General features: G+C 42.2%; 2 protein-coding genes across 3 annotated transcripts; one reads left to right on the top strand and one right to left on the bottom strand.

Annotated features, from left to right (window-relative positions):
• The first annotated feature begins 887 nt into the window (after positions 1 to 887).
• fam241a (family with sequence similarity 241 member A) lies at positions 888 to 7,758 on the top strand. The gene is made up of 2 exons (XM_026151826.1): positions 888 to 1,246; positions 5,410 to 7,758. Exons 1-2 carry the CDS (start codon positions 1,097 to 1,099, stop codon positions 5,698 to 5,700), a joined length of 441 nt encoding a protein of 146 aa, XP_026007611.1. The 5' UTR covers positions 888 to 1,096; the 3' UTR covers positions 5,701 to 7,758.
• A 1,657-nt stretch (positions 7,759 to 9,415) lies between these two features.
• Positions 9,416 to 18,498, bottom strand: jkamp (jnk1/mapk8 associated membrane protein). Of its 2 annotated transcripts, XM_026151825.1 has the most exons (7): positions 18,317 to 18,498; positions 16,114 to 16,193; positions 14,892 to 15,046; positions 12,355 to 12,561; positions 11,292 to 11,473; positions 11,080 to 11,156; positions 9,416 to 10,579 (listed from the first exon to the last, which is right to left on the bottom strand). In XM_026151825.1, the coding sequence occupies exons 1-7, from the start codon at positions 18,318 to 18,320 to the stop codon at positions 10,361 to 10,363; spliced, it is 924 nt and encodes a 307-aa protein (XP_026007610.1). In that variant the 5' UTR covers positions 18,321 to 18,498; the 3' UTR covers positions 9,416 to 10,360. The 2 variants fall into 2 exon arrangements, with proteins under 2 accessions (XP_026007610.1, XP_026007609.1); XM_026151824.1 differs by lacking the exon at positions 18,317 to 18,498 and having other exon boundaries at positions 16,114 to 16,203.
• Positions 18,499 to 25,763: the final 7,265 nt, after the last annotated feature.

Raw genomic sequence — 25,763 nt, 5'->3', positions numbered from 1 at the left:
GTTAATTGGTGTGTTAGCCCTGTAATAGACAGGGCGTGTGCCATCTGTTTCCCTGGGACAGCAGCTTCAGCCCACCCAACATCAAATGGATAAGCAGAAGAAAATTGATGGGCCTATTTCCAAGCAGACATTTGGAGATTTACTGAAACTGCACTTAAACATGACTCCCAACTGTAAAATTGTATGAATTAACTAATGTATGCTTATCTACCCAAAATGTTAGTAATAGGAACACAAATTTTTGGCACACTACCAGGAAAAAAATATATGAAGATGGTTAAGGCCACATTAAGACAAAAATATTACTGATCATTTTGAGAATAAAGCTGAAATTCTATTCCAGAAATTCAAGGAAAAAAGTGGAAATACTATTTTTTAAAAATGTGGAGCTTACAGTTGTTTCAAGGCAAACTGCTGCTATACCCTGTACAAAATGTCTTGTGTAGATGAGTTAGTGAAATCATACCTCAGAGTCAGTTTTAGTTTCAAGGAAACGATTTAAACACAGTGTGGTGATGGGTATAAGGGGGTGAAAAAAGTCAGTGCAGAGCGTTGCATCTGGTCACAAGGGAAAAAACACACAAACATGGATTTGTGCAAAATGAAATGTTGCCAGTGGACAGGATATCGTGCAGTAAAGAGGATGGAGGACAAGACATGATAAGACAGCTGATCAGTTTGTGTCGCTGACTCATCTACACGAGGCTGTTTGTACAGGGTATAGCAGCCTTGAAACCACTGCGTCTCCATATTTCGACGTATTTCAGCTTTATTCTCAAAATGACCGATAATAATTGTTTCCTTAATGTGGTTCTTTTTAGTGGAGGAAGCATGTTTCCATAGAAACAAGCTTCCATACTATTTGCCGTTTTTCCGAGCATTTCCACGACTGTCTGGCTCAGTGTTCCACATAAGTGAAGGGAGATAACAACGCTGTCATTACTTTCCTGCCCTGTAGGTGGCGCCTTGTCACAGGGTCGATGAAGTTTAGACGCTTAAAAAAATCTGCTGGCTCCCGAGATCGAGAACGCGCTCTGAGTCGCTTCCCCAGCATGTGTTTACTCCTAAAAGTTCCTGTCACTGTACTAGCAGGACTATGTCTGCTGTGACGCCTCCTGTTCATGGCCGGCATGTTTCTCATCGACGTGAGTTAGAAGAGCTACCAACGGAAAACCGGAGAAGACAGCATATTCCTCCGCCTGTCCAGGGTGGAAGGCAGGCACCACTGCACAGCCAGCGGCACCGGGTAAAGCGGCCGAGCGGCGTTTGTTGAGCTAGCCGTAGCCGCCTTTTTCAGATTTCATGCTAACATTGTGGCAAACAGGGCCGAGTTGTCAAGATCTGGGAGCGGTTTCACCGTGTCGGCTTAGCCTGCCGTCAGGTCTAACTTTGTTTTTGAGCTTTATCTGTTGTCCTAACGTAAACACTTGAGTCAGATTCCATTCAGATGTTATTTTATTCGAAGAATTAAGCAAAGGATCCGCGGACAGGACAGGATATAACTTAAGTCGGGATATTATAGAAGCCATGTAACATCATACAATATGAAGTTAACGATCCCGTCTTCTTGTAAGACGCATTGCTTTGTGTCAGAACACGCGATTGATCATTGAACCCACAGTAAACTTGATCGGTCAAAGTACACCAGTGGCAGTGGGCCCTACTTTAAATATCACAAATCCTCTGTTATTTCTAATTGTTTTCTTTATTATTTCATTTAATAAAGAAAACTGCATCTATTGTGGTGTTATTAGTTCAGCAAGCGAGTTTTTAATCGACTGCTGCCTTATTAATGAGCAACGGTAAATGTTCCAAAGTGGAAAAACAGGCATTTCAAAACTGATCTGCTCATTGTTTTGTGTTTTTGGAAATGTCAGTGTTTTAAAATTTCACTGCATCCAACATCTGTCAAAGAAACATTTAATATTTTACAGCATCCACTTTCCAAATGCAAAAGTAAATAGATGATCTCCAATAATCGGAGGCAAACAGCCCTGACAGCAGCGTGTCTGCATGTTTAATGAGAGAGTTATCAGCACTCTGAAGCCTGTGCTGCTGAAAACGGATGTTGTAATGCTGTAGATGTTAATAATAATCCAGTGTCCAACCTAACAGCCCCAGGTCAGTGGCTCAGAGCCCATGTACATTTTATTGGCCTGTAGAAAGAAAAAAAAAGCCTTTATTCTTATATTTTTCTAAAGCATTTGCTCTCCGGAGTGTAGGAGGACCCGGTTCCACATTAAACTCTCATCATCACTGCTGCTGTTGATTTTTCTGTCTTCCTGTTGGGAAACTGGTGGGCTCTTTATCCATACTTTCATTATTGCAGGTCTGCTATGGTTGGCGCTATAGAGTGATGCAGTGAAACAATGAATTTTTATAATCGAGTTATTCCAAGTACTCGATGAATCAGCCCTACGTTATGCTTGAGTTGAGTTTTCTTCTATATGAACTATAAATGTGATGCTTTTTCACACAAGTGCCGACGTGGAAATGTAAGCTCGTATGTAGACGTGATACGTGCCAGCAAAGCTTTGATTTGCTTGACAAAGGTCCATTAAATGATCTTACTTTTTGAGCGCAGTCTTGGCCTCAGTAGATGTGAGTGTGTTTGGCAGGGACTAAACCCGGGCCTTGCTGTATTCTTTCACATCTCGTCACCACTGGTTACATCTGTAATGCAGTGTTTCCCACAGAATTATGTAGCATTTGGAGCAGTACCAAAGGCCGGGGCCACCCACAGACACTTTTTAATTCATTATAAATACTACCACATTAATCGTCATAGTAATTTGTATCTTCCTAGCTGAATGGATTCAGCATTAAGCTTTGAACTGTATCTAAAGGGACACTTACTTTATCCTCAACCAAACAAACACGAACACACATAATCGTGTTTGATCAGCGTGTTGGTTTGTCTGTAGAAATGCCACGCTGGAATGAAGTTTTAGCTTGACTTGTCCAATCTTGTCGAGTCTTACTAGTCCTACTGGTTGGTTTGCTATCTTGGGTGAGATGCTGCCTTTATGGAATCTGAACTGTTACAAAAGCGGACAGTATGAGAACTGTGCAGTAGGGCTGGGCCATATTATACCGTTCACGGTAATACCGGTATAATGTTAGGCAACGATAGGAAAATGAAATATCGCGATAGAATGGGAGTAAAACGCGCATGCGCAGTGCCTTTGTTTTCATACGCACATGGCCGATTGTTGAGTGAAACAGATGAACCAGAATTGGTTTGTAAAAATGGTGCAACTTCAGTGATGTGGAACTGGTTTGGTGTTTGTCCGTCAGATACACAACAAAGCACATTTTTTTGCAGAACATGCAAGCGGCCGTTGTTATTGTCGTATTTGTCGGACTAAGATGCTCTTAAATCTGGGAGTAATCTGGGTCCTAAACTCCGTATGCTTCAGGTCAAACAACACTGCAGCATCACTTAGAGTTAAAAACTGTCTAAATTCTTTCATCTTTAATAAAACGATCAGCATTGCTGCTTTACCAGGTGTAACTATAAAGTTTAACTTCCAGGCATCCATGAAAACAAAAGTTATTACATTTAACGGAGTTAGAAGTTAGCAGGAAGCTAGCGGAAGTTAGCTCGCTAGTTTCGCTAGTTACCTAAGCATGATATTGCATGTTCTGACTGAGAGATTTCTGAAAAACATCAAACGTACAGCTCTGCTATCACTTCCAACATAAATGAAGACAGGAAACTAAACAGCAGTGACGTTTGTAGGGTTACTGAAGTTGGGCTAGCTGGTATATAATGATGTGCTACGTGATCGCTAGCGACACAGCTATGTTAGCATAACATAAACAGTGAAGCTGGAGGACGAACACTAACACTTTTCCACTTATAAAAGTTAACGTGAAGGTTCCTCATGGTTAGAGACAAATGCAATCGCATGGCAGGATGCTGTAAACAGACCAAACTTCAGTCAGGAGAACAACTGAGATAATCCATCCACAATACGAGGTCAGTCATTAATATACTGCAACAACATGGGAATAGAGCAGCTGCAGAGAATTCAACATTAATGAATCAATGGTACAGAAGTGGAGGAAGCAAGAAGAATGAGTTTAATAAAATTTGATTTATCTGACTGCTTTGTTTCGCTTAATGTGCCTTATAATCCCGTGCACCTTATGGTCCGAAAAATACGTACTGCACACTGCAGTTTAATGTTGCAAAGCACCTCTTTTTAACTTCAGTGGATATTATATATGGTTATGCTCAGGATATGTCAGCCCATTTCTACTGGAAATGCCTTTTGGTTAAACTTTCAGCAAGGAATTTGCATTTGCACTGTTACATTTTTATAAAGCTTTAATGTACATAAAAACCAGCTTCTTGTTTAAGTGAAAATAAATGGAAGGTTGTCTTTTTGCACTAGTAATGTTGTGGAGTTGTATTTTGTCTCGCATCAATTATATTGTCAGTTATATCGTTATCGCAAATTTTCAAATATATATCGTGATAAATATTTTTGGCCATATCGCCCTGCTCTATCTGTGCAGCACAAATGGAGGCTGTGGAGAGAGACTGAACTACTACACAGTTAACTTCTGCGTAGATAGGCTTCTAGACTCAGCTTGTAGCATGTTCCATTAGGTGCTAGTACCAGGTACTTTGTATTTTAAGTACCTACTCAGCTGGGGTTGCAAGCAGTCTGAGACGATCCAAAAATGTGACATCAGAGGACTGCATGTCACTGATTGCCTAGTCATTGGCATCACTAGATGAGGCTTTTGTAGGACACAACTTTAGACCACAAAAATGGGAGCTCTACTAAGTTGCCTGACTTTCTTTAAATCATAACAGAGCGTCTTTTTTTTACGCTGCAGCAGAAACTGTTGGAGCACACTGCTGAATAAGAGCAGTTCATTAGTAGATGCACATCCAGTGTGATAGCCACACTGCTCTTTAAACCGGTCAGCTCACTTCTCTGGCTAAGCTAAAACAACAGCACATCATTACAGATACAAAGAAGTAACTGAGCGTTATAATTATGTGCTTCTCAAAGCTTCCGCTGTCACTGACTGTAGCTCTCTGCAGATCTCCACAGTGCAAACACATTGTGGCTGTCAGTTTCTCTACATACTGTCTATGTATAGTTTAACATTTTTATTTACGTTTGCTATTCATCTGTTCACAAGTTGAATTATTCTGAGTAAAAGTAACCTCTGAGGTCAAGCGTGCGCATACTCGTTTCTCACAATGTTTCTTTTCATTTTTTTCACTTAGTCGAGTAAGTGGTTGACAAAAATCTTCACAATCAGACATTTTCTTGCCCAATATATTACAGGATGCACTATAAGCTGTCTTACATTTTATACAAGTGTTGCATTAATTTACCTGCCATCTGAATTTAGGAATTCGTAAATATATCTTTGCCTCCACAGACTGATGTCAGCCAGAACCGCCCTCGAACTGATCCCAGTGCAACCTGGTCCCGCACGAATGATCCCAGTACCAGAGAGCCTCTGTTGGACGACTGTGAGCGAATGGGGACTCTGTTTGGTTCGCTCAACAAGTGTCTGCGGGGAATGGGCTTCAGCCAGATGTACTTTGGGGACAAAATAGTGGAGCCGGTCGTGATCGTCTTCTTCTGGCTGCTGCTCTGGTTCCTGGGCATCCAGGCCTTAGGACTGGTGGGAACTCTGTGTATTATCATCATCTACATCCAGAAATAATGTTGATGATTTGAGTGGTGCTTGGTGAAACTCTGGAGAGGCCTGTACTTATACACTCTTGGTGATTTACGATGCTTTATAATTGTGATTGTCCATCTGGAGCCTTCACTTGCTTTCCACAGTTGATGCAAACAATGGAGACTGATTAAAGAAAAACCAGCACAGAGCCAGATTAATAGATTTGATCATCTTGCAGTATTTACCACAGAGGACGTGGCGTCAGTTTGGGGTATTTTTGTGGCTGGTTTGATTGCATGCACGTTTATGTTCATGTACATTTTTGGGAGAAATATTAAATGAATCCCACAAAGATGATTCACTAATGTTTGCAGTTCACTGTGAACTGTGTTGAGTGTAATGCTAACAGTGTCTCATTTTGGGCCGGATGTGGTTGTGATTGTGTCTTTATTTGGACAGAGAAGGGCTGATTTATCGAGTGCATGAGTGATGTAGAGGCCTTCATGCTGTGAGCACAGTAGCTGAGCTCTGGCTCATCGTGCTTCACTCAGTCCTCATTCTGCATCCACATGTTTCTGCATCAGGACAGAGGAGGAGAATCCCGATGCATGGAAGTTACAGTGACCTGATGGGCTTCCAGTGTGTCAAAGATCATTCCACAACGACACAATCTGTTGTGTGTTTTCTCAGCCTGCACAAATATGGCGACTGTTTTCTTTCTTTCTAATTTTACAGTTGTTACGAAGCAAATTGAAATGTAATTTCCAATGTGACAATAATGAGACTCGGAGCTGCACGATGTGACGATGTGGAATTTTGACATACCTGCACCCTCACACAGCCTGCTGAAAACAAACCGTGTTGTGCATGTTTAAGAGTAACGGTAACATGAACAACTTAGCGGTTACGCTCAGATTTCAGGTTTATATGGTGGAATTGTAATAACAGCGCCCTCCTCTGGTTGAGTCCTGCACTACACCTGGCCTGTCAGATTTATGCAGAGAATCGCTGTCAGCCTGCATGACCACACAGTGCATTGTCCGTTCTAACAGAATTTGCCTTGATATCAAATTATCTAAATTGCCATCGAACTTTGAACTCCCATCAGCTCATCTGAAGACTTTATCGGTCATGCTAATAGTGAACACAGTCCGTAATCTCTTAATATCGTGTCATTGCCAGAAACACCTTTAGTCTCCTTTGCAATGATTCTGCAGGATTTTATTAGATGGTTAAAATTATTTGAATAGATTTAAAGTGAATATCATTAATGGAGTGTTGTCGCACCCACACCCACATAGTATGACATGCATGCTGCTGGGAAAAGGAGAGAAAAGAAGAGACTGAAAAGTTTATTTCCGCCTCCAGGATGACCAGAAGAGAACACACAGTTCACCACAATGTAACCAGTTTACTTAAGAGCGAGGTTATCTGAGCACGTAATGATTTAGTGGTTCTGGAGTTTTTTTCTTTGACTTGAAAGTGGAAAAATTAAGCTAGAATGATACACTGGTGAACTTTGAGGACTAATTCCTGCCCCATGCAGCTGATCAGAGCCACTGCATGGTCTCTGTGGGCAGTCGAGTATTTCACCGCAGTCTTCCACTTTGTGTTTGCTAGTGTGGTAGAGTGGCTGTGAACATCAGGCCAGGATGTTGTATGTTCCTAAACTAAATGCGATAATGAAGATATTGTTATTTTGTTAAACACAAGTGTGTGACAGCGTGTTCAGCTGAAATCCTAACATCGCACACTTTAATGTGTGCTGTGCAAACTAATCTGTGACCTCTCGGGTTTCCAAAGAGCTGAATGCTTAAAACAGCAAATGCTGATGTGAGTAAACCCTGGACTCGCCTTCGCTCTTGTCTCAGGTTATTTAAGTATATTTGTGTTCAGACGTGCAGGTGTCTACATTAACTACACTCTAATCATGGGGAATGCATAATCACAGATGGTAAGCTACTGATTTCCAATGGCCAAGCTACATTTGTCCCTCCTTTAAGATGCTGCAATCAGCTATTATCAAAATAAAGTTTTTTCATATGGCAAACATGTCATCTAATGATATTCCAGTGTATTAATAAAATGTTTTTAAAAATATTCTCTGGTTGTACTGTGTTTAAAAAAAAAAAGTTATTCCCAGAAAGTAACAAATTACTCTTTACTTAAAAAAACATAAGTAATCACACCATGTAGAAAGTAATTTGTTACATTAGTTCCATCATATTTTTGTTACTTGGCAACTTAATATGGAAAGTTGTCTGCCATTAAACAGCACAAGCTTACAGTAAGTCTGTAAGACTAGGAAGAGATCAAAGTGCCAGGACATTGTGAGACCACACACTTTGAGCATCGAGCTGCATCTGGTTTGGATGTCACGTCCGCATGTTGTCTTTGCAGGTGCTTGCAGAACTTCAGTGTCATGTTTTGCAACAGTAGGTGTTTCTGCACTGGCACAGTTTATACCTTATTATCACATTGTTTTTCATTTGTGTAATAACTGGCTGTAATACTCACGTCTGCTCTCCTCCAAAGCGGTACATCATTGCCGCTTGAACGAGCTGAGCTCAGGCAGTTGTTGCAAACGTTTACCTTATAAGCCCCAACAGATCATTTCTATGCATCTGTCATTCAGATTATTAGTACAGCAATGTTTTATATATTTTAAATCTGTATGCAACAGTCTGTACTAGTCATCAGGGTAGACAGTCGGATCCATTCTACAAGTGAAACGTTGTTCTTCACTTTTCTGTGTGTGAGCCCACAACTACAGATTACATGTATTCACAGTGGATGGTAATCAGCTCGTGCTAAGCTGTCAGCGCGACATACAAATAAACTATAATATAAATCTCAAATATTTATACACTTATGGCAAATTGAAGTAAATGTAAATGTAGGTGGTATTTCTGTCAAATGTACTGCTTATTTTTCATAACTGCAACACTCTGAATACAGTGGTTCCCTCGCTGTTTCGCAGATTTTTTGGGGGGAACACTGTGTCATTGGTTTGGCTGTCAAACATCTAATACACCATGGATCAGCCTTCGCCTAGTCTCCCTGATGTGCACTTCTTCTGTTGCAACACAGTATTTTATTCTCTTTTGTATAGTATGTTATTCTACTTTATCTTCTATTCTATTGTTCTTTTCTTAATTGTTGCTGCTTTTAACTTTAACTGTCCACTTCCTGCCATGACCAAACAAATTTCCCAGGTGTGGGACTAATAAAGGTTTATCTTATCCCATCACATCAGAGGAGTCACCCCGTGGTATTCTGAAGATAAGTAAAGACAATAGATATAAACACAGAAGCAGCACAGATTCCTTTTGGCACAACACCGGCTTTCACGTCCTCGGGGGACGTAGCCCTTGTACCTTTTTGACTTTGCTGTGTGGGTATGTGTGTCAGTGATTTGAGTGTAATATTCCCAAATTTGTGTGCATTTCATTTCCAATACCAGTTTTGCCTTTTTGATGATACGAAATGTTCTTTTTGTCTCAGCTTTTGTTGCTTTGCTGTAGTTTCTCTTCACACACATGCCCACAAAGTTATGGTTGATGTGATACGATTTACAGGAGCGTAAAATCTTCACGTATTAGTCAGATCTGTGGTTACTGTGGATGAATCCTTACTTGCATTAACTGTAAGATGAGAAAACATAAACGCACTCAGGTCTGCTGTAGCTGCATTCTTCTAAACAGTTGGTGTGGGTATGTGCAAAAGCTCAGTATACAAATGAAGAATCACAACAGGAAACAGTCTTTTTGAGGATTTTTCCACATTTCCAGATGCAGCAACCTTCCTGTTTGTCATCTGACAACCTGAGAGAAGAACAAGCTTCCCACCTGCACTGCCGGGTTACAGGACGTGTCAGTCAAAATGATACCAAAATCATTTTCTGACACCTTTATTCATTTACAAAGAAACAGCAACATATGTTGCAGCGTATACAGATGACTGTGAGCAAAATGAAAGTGCATCGTCACACAGATCGACCTGCAGTAACACAGGTGTACACTTTGATATCAGGTAAATGTTTGAGACCAATAAAAGTTGAATCTCATGGTAACAAAGATCAATAGTCAGAACACAAAGATAACATTCAAAGTTTTAGTTTTAAATTATGTATATGCAGATAAACATACTGAATACACTAACATTTACAAGCAATGTACAGTATATACAGTGCACTTTCACCTCCACAAACCTGTGAAGGCTGAAATATTCAACAGGAGTCAACATACAAACCTTTTCAAGTATATCTGTCGGAGCGATTTTCCTCTGGAGAAATTCACCACCAATCAAAATTTAAAATAAACATTAAAAGCAGCGACCTGTTAACGCTTTAGAAACAGCTGCTCAGCTCCAGTGGAACGATCACATCTTCTACCACACTTGACAAAGCAGTAGTGCATACACTTTACTGTACACGCCAGACTTCTGGGACCACATCATTGTCATGTCAGACCTGTAGACACTTCACATGAGAACTGAAGCTGAGCGTGAATGAATTACTGAGCTTATATTTCATGAGTTAAAGAAATTAACAAACTACGTTTGGCATTTTGAGTCCGACTCCTCACTGACTGAGATTTTGAACTAAAAATAAACAGACAATTTCAAGACATCACACTGGACAGGGGCAAGCTGCTGTCACTTTTTTTCAAGAGTTATTTATTGAACTCCTGATAAATCCAGCTCAGTGTCCATTGCCAGCCTCCAAGAGGATGCGGCTGGGCTCAGTGAATTTGGCTGTGACGATGTAAAACAGAGCGGGTCCTGGCACGAGGGCCAACAGCGGCAGGTCCTGTTCCAGCTTGTCCAGTCGGGAGATCGAGATGATGCCGTAAGCATGCAGCAGCCAGTGGCTGAACAGGACGATGAGACGCTTCTTCTTGGCAACCAGATTCTTAAAAGACTGTGTTCAAAGGAGATGGGTTATGGTAAGTGGACAGAGAAGAGAAATAACCCATACACATATGTCAGCTTCCAAACGCAAACAAACATGTGCAGTAATGACAGCAAACCAGACAGAGTCCTGAACATACATGCATACGTGTGTGTGTGTTCACAAGTTATCATGTTCGTGTGGGGTCTGTCTACACTGCCTGCCCGCTGAGGGGGCAACAATACCCCATCAGCCTTTTACAGGTAAGGGGTTTAAAAAAAACACAACAACAACAACAACAACAACCATCTACAGTCTAGAGTAGTTCCTAATTCCTAAATGGTTAGTGCCCACACAATTAGTTTGGAGGAGTCATTTTGCTGTTGTAACTTTATACAAGTCGATGAATAAACACTGTAAAGAAGTATAATTAGTATCCAACCTCATATCAAATCGAAGAACTTCTTGATCACAATTGTAAAGTTAAACTGGGAAATAAGAAATGCCCACACCGCAGTGACTGTAGTTACCTGTATCTCAGAGGCAGACATGTAAACAGCCAACGTGACAAGAGACAGGACCAGGATGATGTAGGGGAATGCATAGTCTGAAACAATAACACAGTCGTCTTTACTCAGAGTTATTTAAACAAAAAAGGGCATTAGTCATAGTCTTATGAAAGCTGTAAAACAAAAATGATACCACAGTGTGAACTAAGAAGCAGAGTCCCACAGGTACTCACAGAGCAGTCCTCCTCCTATAGCCTGCAGCACAGTGAGGATCGGGAAGAAGTACAGAGCAGCATAGATGCTCTTAAAACGGTCGGATTTGCCCAAACCACACGCCATCTTCTTCACCAACAGAGGACGCAGCATCATCATTAGTATCAAGCAAAATGCATAGTAGATCAGCACGATCGTGTAGCTGAGAAAAAGGACATTGAGGAGTTCGTGTTACGCTGATGCAACAGATACAGAATGAATGACAAGCCTGAGGTGACCTCCCACCAGCCTATGCACCAGTTCAGAAGGAAACTGCACAAGAGTTAAAAAAGAGAATAAAGAATCAGAAGCATGTTGATCGGTTTACTCATTCAGCAGGTGTCTGTTCAGCTTGTCTAATAAACAAAGTAGCCTCGATCATTCGTCAGTGTGAGGCTACTCTCCTGCTGCTTCATATCGAATGAACCTCCCAGTGTTTCTCCTGTCAGCACGCTGCTGCCAGCCTCCACCACCCAGCATCAATGTGTCCACCTGTCATGATCTGCAGTGTAACAGGAGGAAGAACTCATCTGACTGAAACACTAAGATCCAATAAGTAACCTCAATCTTTTGAATAAAGACTGGGTATGCTGGTCTCTCCTCAGCTTGCTGCCTGTACGTTGAGGTTTTTTCCCCAGTTGATAACAGGGTTTGTTCCCTGTGCCTCAGGGTCAGGGAACAGTTCCTGACGAGCGACAGTTCAGAGTACCCAGCCTTCTTAAAGTTGCTGGTGTTTGAGAGCGCTCCGTGTCTCTGCTGTCACTCATGTAGGCATCAACAGTGAGGCTGAAGGGACTGACTGGGAGGAACCACCTGCTTGACCTGAACCGTGTTCTGCTGTCCATAACTAAGCTTTTTCTTATTTAACGTATAATTGTATTTTCTTTTTTTACATTTTGCCCTAAGACACAGAGCTCAGTGTCCCACAGTATGGCCTTGATGCCCTGCTGCAAACACACCTTTGTCCTCTTCTGTGGAGTGCTGGGAATTATTGTTTTATGGTTAATTGTAGAATTTGGCAAAATGATTACTGGTAATACTCACAGTGGGTACACAGCTTCCTGAGTGCAGTGTAATGTGTTGACATAGTCTGGACTTGGGTTGTACAGCATCGTGTACCAGTCTGAAAGCATTTGCACTCGACAAGAACGGATAGTGAGCATTCCCACAGGCTCTGTGACCAGCAGAGTGACCACAGCTGACATACTGCACTCCAACATGGCGGTCACATGTTGGAGTAAAGCACTGGAACTACAAAGGAAGAGCATGAGATCAAATGACAGAAAGAAAACACACTGTCCTCACAGACAAGAGCACTAAAGGGATTCTGTGCTTGGAACAAATACTCCCTAAGTTAGACATGTTTCATATAGCACCCCAACCAATCACAGCAGATGGCCCCGCCCCTCCCTGAGACTGGTTCTGCTGGAGGTTTCTTCCTGTTAAAATGGAGTTTTTCCTTCCCACTGTCGCCAAACGACTTGCTCATAAGGGGTCATATGATTGTTGGGTTTTCTCTGTATGTATTATTGTAGGGTCGACCTTACAAGATAAAGTGCCTTGAGGCACTGAAATGAAGCCAAAAATTGTCACACTACAGGAAAACCTTAAAGACATAAAGCCCTGGGTAACTAGTTATTTTCTACTTCCAAATTCAGACAAATCAATGTTCTGAACAAGACCTTCAAAATTAGACATTTATGAGTGATGCTGAAAAATTAGTTCATACCGCAACTTAACAGCAGCACAATTTGAATTCCTTATTATTCAGCTATCAAACACTAATTAGACTCAAAATGCCACAGTGACTGAAACGGGGGGGGTTGCACACGTGTTGAAGAACAAAACAAATAGTAATATTAGACAAAAACAACCCAAGTAAGTACAAAATGTGCTGAGGGCAAAACCTTCTCCAAACCTACTGTATATGGTCTTATTTAAGAGTAATTGCCTCCTAAACCTACTAACTAGACCCTTAGAAGCAAGAACTGCAATCAAGCATTTACAATAACTGGCAATGAGTCTGTCACGTAACTAGAAGCTCATTTTTCTTTACAAAACTGTTTTAATTCAGCTACACTGCAGGGTTTTTCAGCGTGAATGACCTGTTTAAGGTCAAAGCTGTTTATTTTAAGCCCTGACACTGACTACACCAGTCCAAAACCTTCATTTTTTTATTTTTAAGCCATTAACAGGTGGACGTGGGGGTTTGTTACTGATCATTGTTCAAGTGTGTTTGAGCTTCTCCTCCATGATTTTCTGGTAGAGCGCAGAATTGACTCCATCAGTTACAGGAAGTCAACCAGGTCCTGAAGCAGCAAACAGCCCCAGAACAAACTGACACCACCATGTTTTACTGCTGCCATGTGTTGTTTTTATGAAATGCTATGTTAGTTTTACAACAGATGTAATGTGACTTCAGATCTCTTCTTGTCAGTGCACAGCATGCTTTTGCTTTGTCCAAAGTCTCTGGTGCAGGGGGCAATTACTTTTCCTACATAGTACCCTGAAAAATGCATTTTATATTTACTTGATTTATCTTTGTCTAATATTAAAGTTAGTCGTAGTTCCCTAGATATAGCCAAGCTATACCATTCAACATTATACTGTGACAGGAATAGAAAAAAGTGTAGTTCAACATGAAATCCTGAGAACTTGAATTTGTTTGAAAACATAATAGTAAGGTCTCCACTACTGAAGGCTTGTAGAAAGATAGGGGGCTGAAATTTAAGGGATGGCAATCAAGAACCTTGTAATTATCAGTCTGCTCGTCTGTGGATTCTGCTTGTCGTTTCCACTTACACTACAGTCAGCTGGAGGAGGGAAATAGTGGAACAGTCTGCAGCGTAGATGTGGACGTTATTTTTGTTGTTATTGCACAAAAGGACGACAGCATGTTAGTAAAGTTCAAACTGCATCCAGAACAGAAACAACTGCATTGTACTGCTAACAGAACATCACAGACAACGCTAAGCTAGCCAGAGCGATATTAAAGCTGAGTAAATGCTGACCGGGCGGGGGCGGGGTCACGTCAGCCCCGTGTTCATTTTTATTTGAAGTGTTTTCTATTTATTGTTTCATTATGACTTTCTTATAATGCTACAGTTATAAGACGGAGTGTTTTTGTCATAAGCCGTACTGCTGCCACAGATGAACCTTTCAGGTGCGTCTGGTATTAAACATAATCTAATGTTAGGCCTGTGTGCAGGCTTAAACTGCTTATTTGCCTTTTTTCAGTTACATGTTTTCATAGAAGCAAAGGTTAGAACAGCAGAAGTCTGAATGTTATAATTCAAATTTGGGACTATTTTATTTCACTTAATAGAAAAAGTACATTACTGCTACAGTTTACATATTCTTTACATTTGCTATTTTATATAGTAATATTTTATGTTTGGCCTTTAGAGATGTGTTTACAATATTAATTACACATTAGACCAGAAGTGCCACTGAGTGCTCATTATATAAACTCTTCATTAAGTTTGAAGTTATGCAATATGACTTATGGACATGATCACTTTGGTCACTTCACACAGAAGTAACTTCCTCTGTACAGCAGCAGCTTTGGAACTCAGTCTCACCTCTTCTTTCCAGAGTACCATTCAATAAAGAACCAGTGCAACACAAGAGGCAACATGGCCATAAACCCCAGATAGAGCCAGTCGTAGATCTCAGGAGACTCGATGCAGCGCTCACACACTTTCTGCATGTTGGCCCGCTCTCCTCGAGGACAAACCTGCCAAAACACATTATTGTGAGTACAATCTGAATCTCATCCAAATCCACTCTTAAAGCTGTCTTTCATTTAATTGCGCTGCTACATTCATTCAAATCCACCATTCAATGCTTTTTTAATACTTTGAATACAGAACACAACAACTGAACGTTACAACTTAACAATTACAGTTACTGCTTTGTGCTTACAACATATAAACGTAGTAAAATTAAAAACGTGATGACCTCAGATTACAGGAACAAAAGTCCAGACAGTGACTATAAAAACGACTGACCAGGAACAGTCGCAGGTGTCACAGCTGGTTTATGTAACGCTTTCTTTGGTGTGTGGGGAGACGTTGACATGCACTCTTCATTTTGCAGCGGATGACTTTCAGCTGGTGGAATAATTTCGTGGTACTGCTGCCTTTTGCTGCAATAGTTTTACAGCATGTTTTGCAAATTTCTGCATTTCGTTCTGCATCATCCTTGTGAAAACGAGTCAACAGCGAGTCTCGTTCACTCGCTCGTCTGTCACCATATTTTTCCCTAACTGGTAGAATATAAAGACGCATGCTCAGCACAGTGCGCCAGGTGGAAAATTTTCCAGTTGGGAGGGGGGATTAATGATGCATTTGCAGCGTGTGGGAGGAAAAAATGATTCATTATCTATTTTACACACGGTTATTGTAACTGAAAATAAGAACACTGGTAGAGTAATGAGCATTTCTTAAGTGCTGGCTAGTTATGACCTTTCTAAGTGGAGACGGCATGTTCTCTCTGTGCCTGTGAGAGTTTGGCTTCTCCAGCTTCCTGCCACATGTCCATTCATGTCTCTGCACTGTTCCTACAATTAGTGATAGTCCAGGCTGTGATAGGCTCTACTGGCTCACAACTCGAACAAGCAGGACGAGCACTTCCGAATTTCCTCAGAACAGTCTGCTACACCACAATGACTGGATCTCAATATGGAAACCTGAATTATTATGAGCCGCGCTCTCTTTTATGATGCAAGGCGCAAAGTTAGACATACATCCACGTACTGTCTATCCAACAGCACATCAGCAACAACTAATGTTTAGTACTCACACCACATTCTCCCTCCACTGAGCCGTTGACCATCATCCTGCCACAGTACAGCCCTGGACATGTTGAACTCACGGCCACAGCTGCAAGCATACAAAACCATTGTGAAGTGTGCAAGCATCAATACTATAGTACAGTATTTTCAAACAATCAGGATGCTTGAAACTTAAAAATTGAGCTGTAAACTTTCTTTTAGCTTGGTGGTGGTATAAAGTTCATTTAAAACAGGCATGTCCAAAAAGTCTGGCCCGGGGACCAATCATGGCCCTTTCTGCCTACCTTAAAATGTATCATTTGTGGCCCACCGCCACAAACAGGATTAATAAAGTGTAATTTCTCTGTTCCTCATGTTGTCAGCAACATGAGATGTAACCAGTGAGTGTATACACCAACACAATACACACAATGGTAAGTCTCTTTAAAAATTAACCTGAGATTCAGCAGCTTTATCCCACACAGCCTGATCTTTGTGTTCATTTACTCTCCATATGCAAATGAAAAGTAGTTTTATTTTGTAATTATTATGATTTTTGAAAGAATAATGATTATATCTCAAAAACAAAAGATTGAGTAAGATTGTTGGTCCTGGGTGACAGACTGGATGATGATGGCAGTGCAGAAGATGACGGGCAGCTCCTGTGACAGGTCGAACTTCCTGAGTTGCCGCAGGAAGTTCAACCTGTTGGGCCTTCTTCCAGACACAGTGTATGTGAAGAATATTGTACTTCCCATGAAAAGATGGATCCTAGGAATCTAAGGCAATCCACAGTGGGTGCACAGTACTGTTGAAGATGGCGAGAGTAGAGGGGGGGTCTCTAAAGGTCCACTGTCATCTCCACAGTCTTGAGCAGGTTCAGATCCAAGTGGTTCTTACTGTGTTGTGTGTATGTGACTTCAGGTCATCATACAGCCCACTCCAAAGTCAAAGGTAAATCCCACAGAGCACCACTGCACCTCCAATCAGAATCATGGTTAGGTTGTCTGCGTCGATGAAAACCAGGGAAAATATACGTAGAGAGGACCGTTTAAGAGTTCCTCTCTGGTAAAATGATGGGAGGATAACAGCAAAAGACGGAGCAAAAAACACAGGAACATGCAAAGCATGAGAACACAAAGCATCTCGGATCATCTACTGAGCAGATGCACCTGTGGTATCAATTTCAAAAATCCAAGATGCCGTCTTTCTTGAGTTATCATACTCACAAGATTTTTTAATAAAGTTTGACATCTGACCTTGAGATCACTAAGATTTCAACTCATGTGAGATTTTCAATGTTAGACCTATGGTATGAATTTGAACATTTCTTCAGTTATCACATCCGCAAACTTGGGTGTCGACCCTGGCCCAGCAGGGGGATAAAGATACCCCGTCAGCTTTTTACAGCTGAGGGGTAAAGAGTAGAGGGTTAAAAAAATAGCAGGCCTACACACAAAGTCTTTTTCTTAAGAAATGGAAAAAAAATTCTGCAGGACGCAGAACCTGAGAGAGCATCTGACCCTTCAATCGATCCCTCTCTCGTTTGCTGAAGCCGGATCAGAAATGGTCACAGCAGAGGGTTTGCTGTCATGAAGCAATGTTTAAGGAAAGGAAACAGGAAGAAAAGGTAGACCAAATTACACAAGAACTGAACTTTAAAAACAAGGAGCGACATGTCTATTGGAGTGATGACTCTAAAATCTTTGGTTCAAACTTGTACATAGAAAGCGTGTATAGAGCTTAATGACTGATTGTCTACTATAAAACACAACGGATGCGCTCTCCAGCCAGTGGTGTTGGAGAGGTTGTCAAAATGAATGTAATTATAAACACAGACATTACTGTCAGGCATCTCTCTCCTCTCGGTTTCAGTGGGATAACTGCGCGTCTTATTTCTGAGTTAAGCCTCCCATGCAACACAGCAGCAGAGACGGGACACAACAACAAGACCCCCCACTCACACGTACACGTTGCGTGAGCTTGAGATTAACACATATCCACTCCAGTTCTTAGGAAAACTGTACACACGCTACTGCAGTGTATGTAACCGGCATGCAATATTTCTGTCACTTAGATAAGCTTCAAAGGCCGGGCGGTTGTTAGCTAAACTTCCAAGCTCACAGCTAAGGCTAACTTCCACATTTTATAAAAATACATATTATGAGAAACGCCGCAAAGTCTCTCAACACCTTAGGTATCATGTGAGGGTAAAAGGCGACCTCAACTTACCCATTTTGAGAACGATATGACTTGTAAATCTGCCTTTTAAAACCACAGCTTAATCGTGTTTGTTTGGGACTGCTGTAACCGGAAGTGGACCAGAACACTTCTCTTGTTTAGCCGACTGGTCTCCGCGTAGTGCTGCCCTCTGCCGTCTGTCGCTTTTCACTCCTTCTTGACATCTGTGGGGTTTTGTGACATTTGTGTTATTGTCACCTTCTGAGCTGCACCGGAATACTCAAAAACATCTGTGCTTTTTCTGTTTCTTATTTTTTAAGTGGAGCAGGTGGAGGAGCCTCAATATTAATTGCCATGGTTAATTCAGTAAGATATAAGCAGATGTCTCATAAGCTAAGCTAACTGACTTCATTACTAAATATATTTGTTACTGCGTTTATGCACTTATCACTTGGATCTCATAACTCATCAAAACAGTTTGTACTTTTGTCAGTCAGAATTTTAGATCTCTTGCGTTCCTGAATACTGTCAATCATTTAATTCGTTTTTACTATCAAATGACTTCAATCTATGTATGAGGGAGCAACGCCAGTAACACATTGTCAAAGTAAATGGGGTCTTTTGCACAGGTCAGTTTGTGTTGTGAAAAAAGGCATAACTGTTTTGAGGACATTCATTACAGTGATAAGCATCACTTTTCTGTGAGAACTGTGCCATAGTGATTGAGAAAAACTGTAATCTACCAGAATTTTCCCACACAACCATCTTTAGGGTTTACAGACACTGGCTTAAAAAAGAGAGATGCAGAGACTGGCAGTTCTCTGAGTGAAAATACCTTGTTGATGTCCGAGGTCAGAGGCTGACAGGAAGGCAACACTAACTCAATCAACCACTAGTTACAAAAGAGAGAAGAACATCTATAAACGCACAACACATGGGCTACAACAGCAGAAGACCACAAGAGGTGTCACTCCTTTAGCCAGGTCCAGAAAACTGAGGCTACAGTTCACAATGACTCACTGAAACTGAACAAGAAAAGATGCTGTACTCCAGTGACCTCCACAGTCCAGTAGAGCACCATTGGGATGAGCAGACAACAAATCTGACAAACAGTGAATCAGAATCAGAAAGGGTTTTATTGCCAAATGTTGAGCAGGTTTACAACATTAGGAAATCGCTGCGGTGCTTCAGTGCAAACATACTGTTATAAATTACGCTTAAATAGACATGAAAATAAGAATGAGAATAAGAATTAAAAGTACTAAGTAGATAGATATATACATGATATATACATGAGTGCAGGTGGTGATCAGTGCCAAACATGGAATGATGCAGTGAACACAGCGTAGGGTCATGTGTTAGTGGAGGGAACAGTCATACGGTTATTGTTCATGTGTCCAACAGCAGAGGGGAAGAAACTGTTCTTATGGCGAGAGGTTCTGGTGCGAATGGACCGGAGCCTCCTGCCTGAGGGGAGCAGGTCAAACAGACTGTGTCCAGGGTGAGAAGGGTCAGCTGAGATCCGAGCTGCACGCCGCAGTGTCCTGGAGGTGTACAGGTCCTGCAGAGATGGGAGTCTGCAGACAATCACCTTCTCAGCAGAGCGCACAACACGCTGCAGTCTCTGTTTGTCCCTGATAGTGGCTCCAGCGTACCACATGGTGATGGAGGAGGTGAGGATGGACTCGATGATTGCGGTGTAGAACTGCATCATCGTCCGTGTTGGCAGGTTGAATTTCTTCAGCTGCCTCAGGAAGTACATCCTCTGCTGGGCTTTCTTGATGACGGAGGTGATGGTGGGCTCCCACTTCAGGTCCTGGGTGATGGTGGTACCCAGGAAGCGGAATGAGTCCACAGAGGTGATGGGGGTGTCAGTCAGGATGATGGGGGGGAGTGGAGCTGTGTGCTTCCTGAAGTCCACAATAATCTCCACTGTCTTCTGGGCATTCAGCACCAGGTTGTTGTGGCTGCACCAGGACACCAGACGTTCAACCTCCCTCCTGTAGGCAGACTCGTCCCCGTCAGAGATGAGCCCAATAACGGTGGTGTCATCTGCAAACTTGATTAGCTTGACAGACTGGTGGGTGGAGGTGCAGCAGTTAGTATACAGGGAGAAGAGCAGAGGAGAAAGAACACAGCCCTGAGGGGAGCCGGTGCTGATGGTCCGGGAGTCCGAGACATTCTTTCCCAGCCTCACATGCTGCTTCCTGTCCGTCAGGAAGTCAGTGATCCACCGGCAGATGGGATCAGGCACATTCATCTGGGAAAGCTTGCCTCGGAGATGGTCTGGAAGGATGGTGTTGAAGGCAGAGCTGAAGTCCACAAACAGGATCCTGGCGTAGGTTCCTGGGGAGTCCAGATGCTGCAGGATGAAGTGTAGGGCCATGTTGATGGCGTCGTCTACAGACCTGTTGGCTCTATATGCAAACTGCAGGGGGTCCAGGAGGGGGGCCGTGAGGGTCCTGAGATGGGAGAGAACTAGGCGCTCAAATGACTTCATGACCACAGATGTCAGAGCCACGGGTCTGTAGTCATTTAGTCCAGTGATCCTAGGTTTCTTGGGGACAGGGATTATGGTGGAGGACTTGAAGCAGGCAGGCACATGACATGCCTGCAGTGAGGAGTTGAAAATGCCAGAAAACACTGGGGCCAGCTCGTTTGCACAGTGTCTGAGGGTGGCAGGAGACACACCGTCTGGGCCGGGAGCTTTCCGAGCATTCAGACTCCTAAACTGCTTCCTCACACCTGCTTCATGAATATGAAGAGTTGTGGTCGGAGGAGGTGGTGTGAAATCCTCTTTTGTGTGGGGTGAGGGGGCGGGTGTTGCAGGTGAACAGTTTGAAGGTGGTGATGGCTCTATGGAGGGGGGAGAGGTGGGGGAATTAGTGTCCAAAGTGCCTCTATTGTTGGGGTCGTTGGAGGTGTGAAGGCTGCCTGATGGCTCGTCTAAACGGCAGTAGAAGTCGTTGAGGGTGTTGGCTAAGAGCAAGTCATCAGTGGAGTGGGGGGTTTTAGGCTTGTAGTTGGTGATATTCCTAAAACCTTTCCACACAGAGGCCGAGTCATTCTCTGAGATCTGCTGCTGCATCTTCTCAGAGTGCTGATGTTTGGCAATGTCCACTTCTTTAGTGAACCTGTACTTGGCCTCTCTGTAGCAGTCCCTGTCTCCGCTTCTGAACGCCTTTCTCTTTTCCAGCCACAGCTTTTTGAGTTTAGGAGTAAACCAGGGTTTGTCATTGTTATAACTCACCCTGGTGCGTGATGGCACAATGCTGTCCTCACAGAAGTGGATATAGGAGGTGACAGTGTCCGTAAACTCGTCCAAGCTGTTAGAAGCAGCCTTCATTGTGTCCCAGTCTGTAGACTCCAAACACGTGCGAAGCTCCTCCACAGCCTCGTTGCTCCACAGTTTTTTGGTCCTCATGACAGGTTTGGAGAGCTTCAGCCTCTGTCTGTACGTGGGGATCAGGTGGATCATGACGTGGTCAGAAAGTCCGAGTGAAGCGCGCGGCACCGCGCGATAGGCCCCGCTGATCGTGCTGTAGCAGTGGTCTAATGGCCTCTCCTCTCCTGTGATGCTGTTGTGTTAATATGGAACAAAATCTCTAAGGAATGATTCCAGCAACAAGCTGAAATTCTGCAAAGACAAACTACAGCAGCTCTGAAGGCAAAATGCGGTGTAAGTGTACCTAATAAAGTGGTTGATGGATGCACACATTACTGCAGTGTATGCAACTGGCATACAGTATTACTCTCACTTAGTTAAGCTTCACTTATTATTGCTCTTTTGTACATATTTGAGTCTGAAGTAAAAGCTAATTCAGTGCTGGACAGTATTCAGGAAAGTGACAGATGAAATGTCATCAACAGAACCAAAGTTTCTTTAGCACTGAAGCACGTGTAGAAAAATTAGCTGTGTAAGAAAGGCTAGTGTTGTGGGGACATGTGTCACTGATCTGACAATTGCAGTAAGAGTAGAGCAGAATCCCCAAAAGTTGATTCTGTTCATCTGGACGTAGCGTTTTGAACAGATGAACACAATCAACTTTCGGGGATTTGCTTACATGGATGATTGAGCATGCATCAAGTAGAGCAGAATGACTTTTCTGATACGAGATTTGCACCCAAGATATAGAGAGAAACTGGTAATCTCAAAGTGAACCACCAACTTTCTGATTGGTAAACGACCCACTCTACCCCTTGTGCCAGCAGCCATACTAAACAGATTACGAATGCTGCGGAGAACAGAAAGGAGTCAGAGGGCACAGCAGCGGCAACAACACCTTGGCCTGATACATCCTAGATTCATGATATAAATTGGAGGTTTCATCAAATTCGATCCACACAGTGGAACCCACGATGTCGCTGCTCCTGTGGGGGAAGATGACGCAGCTACATAGAACAGGACAGCAGGTCAGAGTAACCTCCCACACCTCTACAATGGTGCTGGGAGGCTCTGGACAGCCCTGAAGCAAGTCTTCAGGTGTTGTAGCTCTCAGTTGAGTCCCTCACCCTCTCCCGCTTCTCGGTCGAGTTTCCTGGATCTGAAACTGGTGAGTAAGCACTGGTTTCCTGTACATCTCTCCACCCCTCTATATTCTTCCACTGGGTTTGTTGTTTGTAGACTAGCCTATACCTAAAGATACAGTGAAGATTAGACTATGAAATAAGACGTTAAGTTTTGTATTCAATTGAGTACACAGATAAACTATATGAAAACACCACTGTGTGTTGTAACCGAAACAGGAAGTGGTACTGCACCGCAGAGAGCCAACACCAGTTCCTCATCTCCAAAGCAACCTCCGTCTCACCTGGACTCCAGCCCTTTGGCCCCTCCTCCATCCGTGTCTGTGGGAGGTCCGATGACACCTCTGGATTTGATCATTCGTTTTTATTCATCTCTGGCTCTCTTTCACTGTATGTCTCTGTCCTGTCCACACACCCCAAACCAGTCGAAGCAATGGCCTCCCCACCCAGAGCCTGGTTCTGCCAGAGGTTTCTTCCTGTTAAATGGGAGCTTTTTCTTCCCACTGTTTCCAAAACGCATCCTCATAGGTGGTCATATGATTGTTAAGGTTTTCTCTGTATTATTGTAGGGTCTTTACCTTACAATATAAAGCGCCTTGAGGTACAAATGGGATTTGAGTAGTACCCAGTAGTTCAACCTTTAGTTGAATTGTTAGTCTGCATGCATATCGATCCCTCTTGATCGACTGGTTCATTTGCACTTGTGCTACAATCAGTGGATTTCAGTTTGTGTGCCGGAGAAAGAAAAGATATGGATATTACTTGTATTTTATTTTTAAATGACGAAAGGTAAAATGAGGTAGGTAATTGCGAGACAGTGTGTTTCAGCTATTTTATCAAGTAATTTTAAGAAAAGTCTTCTGTGTAATATGTGTAATATATTACTTGTTTTGACTAACGACCCCAAGAGTGTTCACAACAAAGATGGGAAATACCTCGCACATGCACAAACATTTGACATGCATACAATTTATTTGCAGAATATAATGTCTTTGATATGTTGCTGCTTAGAGTGAAACCAATAAGAAACCAGTAAAACCAGCAGGTTTAGGAACAGCTTCTTCCCCACAGCTGTCACCGTACTGAACTCTGCTGAACCTTTCCATCCACACTCACTTAACCCTTCTACACTCCTCCTCCCCCCATCCCTCCCAGTGACCATGATCAGGACTGTCATTCATTCTCAACATTCACCATATGCTCACATTGGTTACTGCTATAGTTTAGGACACTGACATAACATAGTCTCTGTTATAGTGCTCACACTGTTCACTATTATAGTCTGTCAGAGCTCTGTGCTTCCACTGCTGTAGAGCTCTGAACAGCAATATAGAACATCTGTATGCTATAGAGATCATCTGTATATACATATACAACATTACATCTGTACATTTGTCTGCAGTTCATCTGTATATTTGGTCTCTACTTAACTTATCTGTATATAATCTGCTCCTATTGCACTTACTGCTTAGATGCAAACTGTATTTCTTACCCTGTATTTATACATGTGAAATAACAGTAAAGTTGAATCCTGATTGTTTTTGTGATTTGGCACTATATAAATAAAACAAAACTGATATGAATTCAAATAAACCAAATTTTGAATTGAATTAATTCATATATAGTGTAAAGGACCATGCACCCAGCGAGCAGAAAGGCCATGACACACACGCAAGAAAGCGAACAACACCAACAAAAACAGGGAAATGGGCGGCAGCAGCAGAAGCATTCAGGGAGATGAGTTTCAGGGTGCTGTCTCAGTGCAATTTCCAGCCTGAATCCTCCTGTGGTTCTTGTGCTGACAGAGTTAGAAGAGAGAAAAGACAGAAAGTGCTGCCCACACCTGTACAAGCTTGGTATAGGTAAGTGCATCAGGACGTGAGGCGTGGTTGATGATATTTGACAAGTGTCATCAGTTACTCTGAAACTGTGTAATCAATATATACTAATATTGTAATAGTATATTGTCAGATTAGTGTAGTACAGTTGTTTAAAACTGTAAGAGAAAACAGATGCTAGTAATCATCAGGACCACAAAAGCACTGTTAACAAAACTTCCTACATTTGCTCTTCTAATCTTTATTTATAGCTGCATGTCACAAAAATACAGTTTTCCCCCTGATTGTTGTGCAGTTATCATTTTTATCATACTAGGTCATACATACCAGTGTACAACAGATCAGACAGCTACATAATGTCTTACTTAGCTAGTATTTCGCTTGGTCAGCCCAGTAAAACTAAGTTTTGAAGCCCTTATTTCTGATTTAATATTGTTGGTATTCCTGGTTAATAATATGTTTCTAACCTGTCTTCTGTTTAAAACACTACTAATTTTCTGTGGATAATCCACTACTATGTTTTCATTCACAAATTCATATGATCTAAGTGTGCGGATAACATACAGTGTCATTCTTCAAAAACATCTAACCTTTTACACGTGCATGTCTAACTTATGCGCCGATATGGGCGCGGCTAGCGCATTTTGCCGACTTCCGGGAACTAATGCGAGGAATTAACCATGATGACGCGAGCCTCCCTGTGTAGCTGCGGAAAGGGGGTGGGGGGGTTCATAAAGCCTGGTTGGTTGGCAGTTACAACATGGCAGGTCAGCGGACCAACAGCCTTTGAGGAAGACAGGAAAACCCTCCCACCAAGACTCTGGATGGTGCGTTTGGGTGAAGCAAAGCAATTCAGTAACAAAGTCTTTTAATGGTTTAGTAAGCGGTTTTCTCTTACTTGCTGTTGCATGTTCTGATCATGCTCTGGAGTTTAGTTTAGTTACAGTTTTTGTTTTTATGAGTATTTGCTTTATTGCTTTAATCATAGTTCATTGCTATAATTCTGAAGTAAATATTCTTGGTAGAATTTCAGCCGCTCAGCCGCACAGGCTGCCATTTTTATACGTTTACTATGTTTCTATGCACTGTGTTTATCTCCCAACACTTATGTTACTATGCAGCCACGGTGATTT

Source organism: Astatotilapia calliptera, chromosome 19 (assembly GCF_900246225.1).
Source record: "Astatotilapia calliptera chromosome 19, fAstCal1.2, whole genome shotgun sequence".
Taxonomy (NCBI): Eukaryota; Metazoa; Chordata; class Actinopteri; order Cichliformes; family Cichlidae; genus Astatotilapia; species Astatotilapia calliptera.
This window is presented reverse-complemented; position numbering and strand designations above follow the sequence as displayed.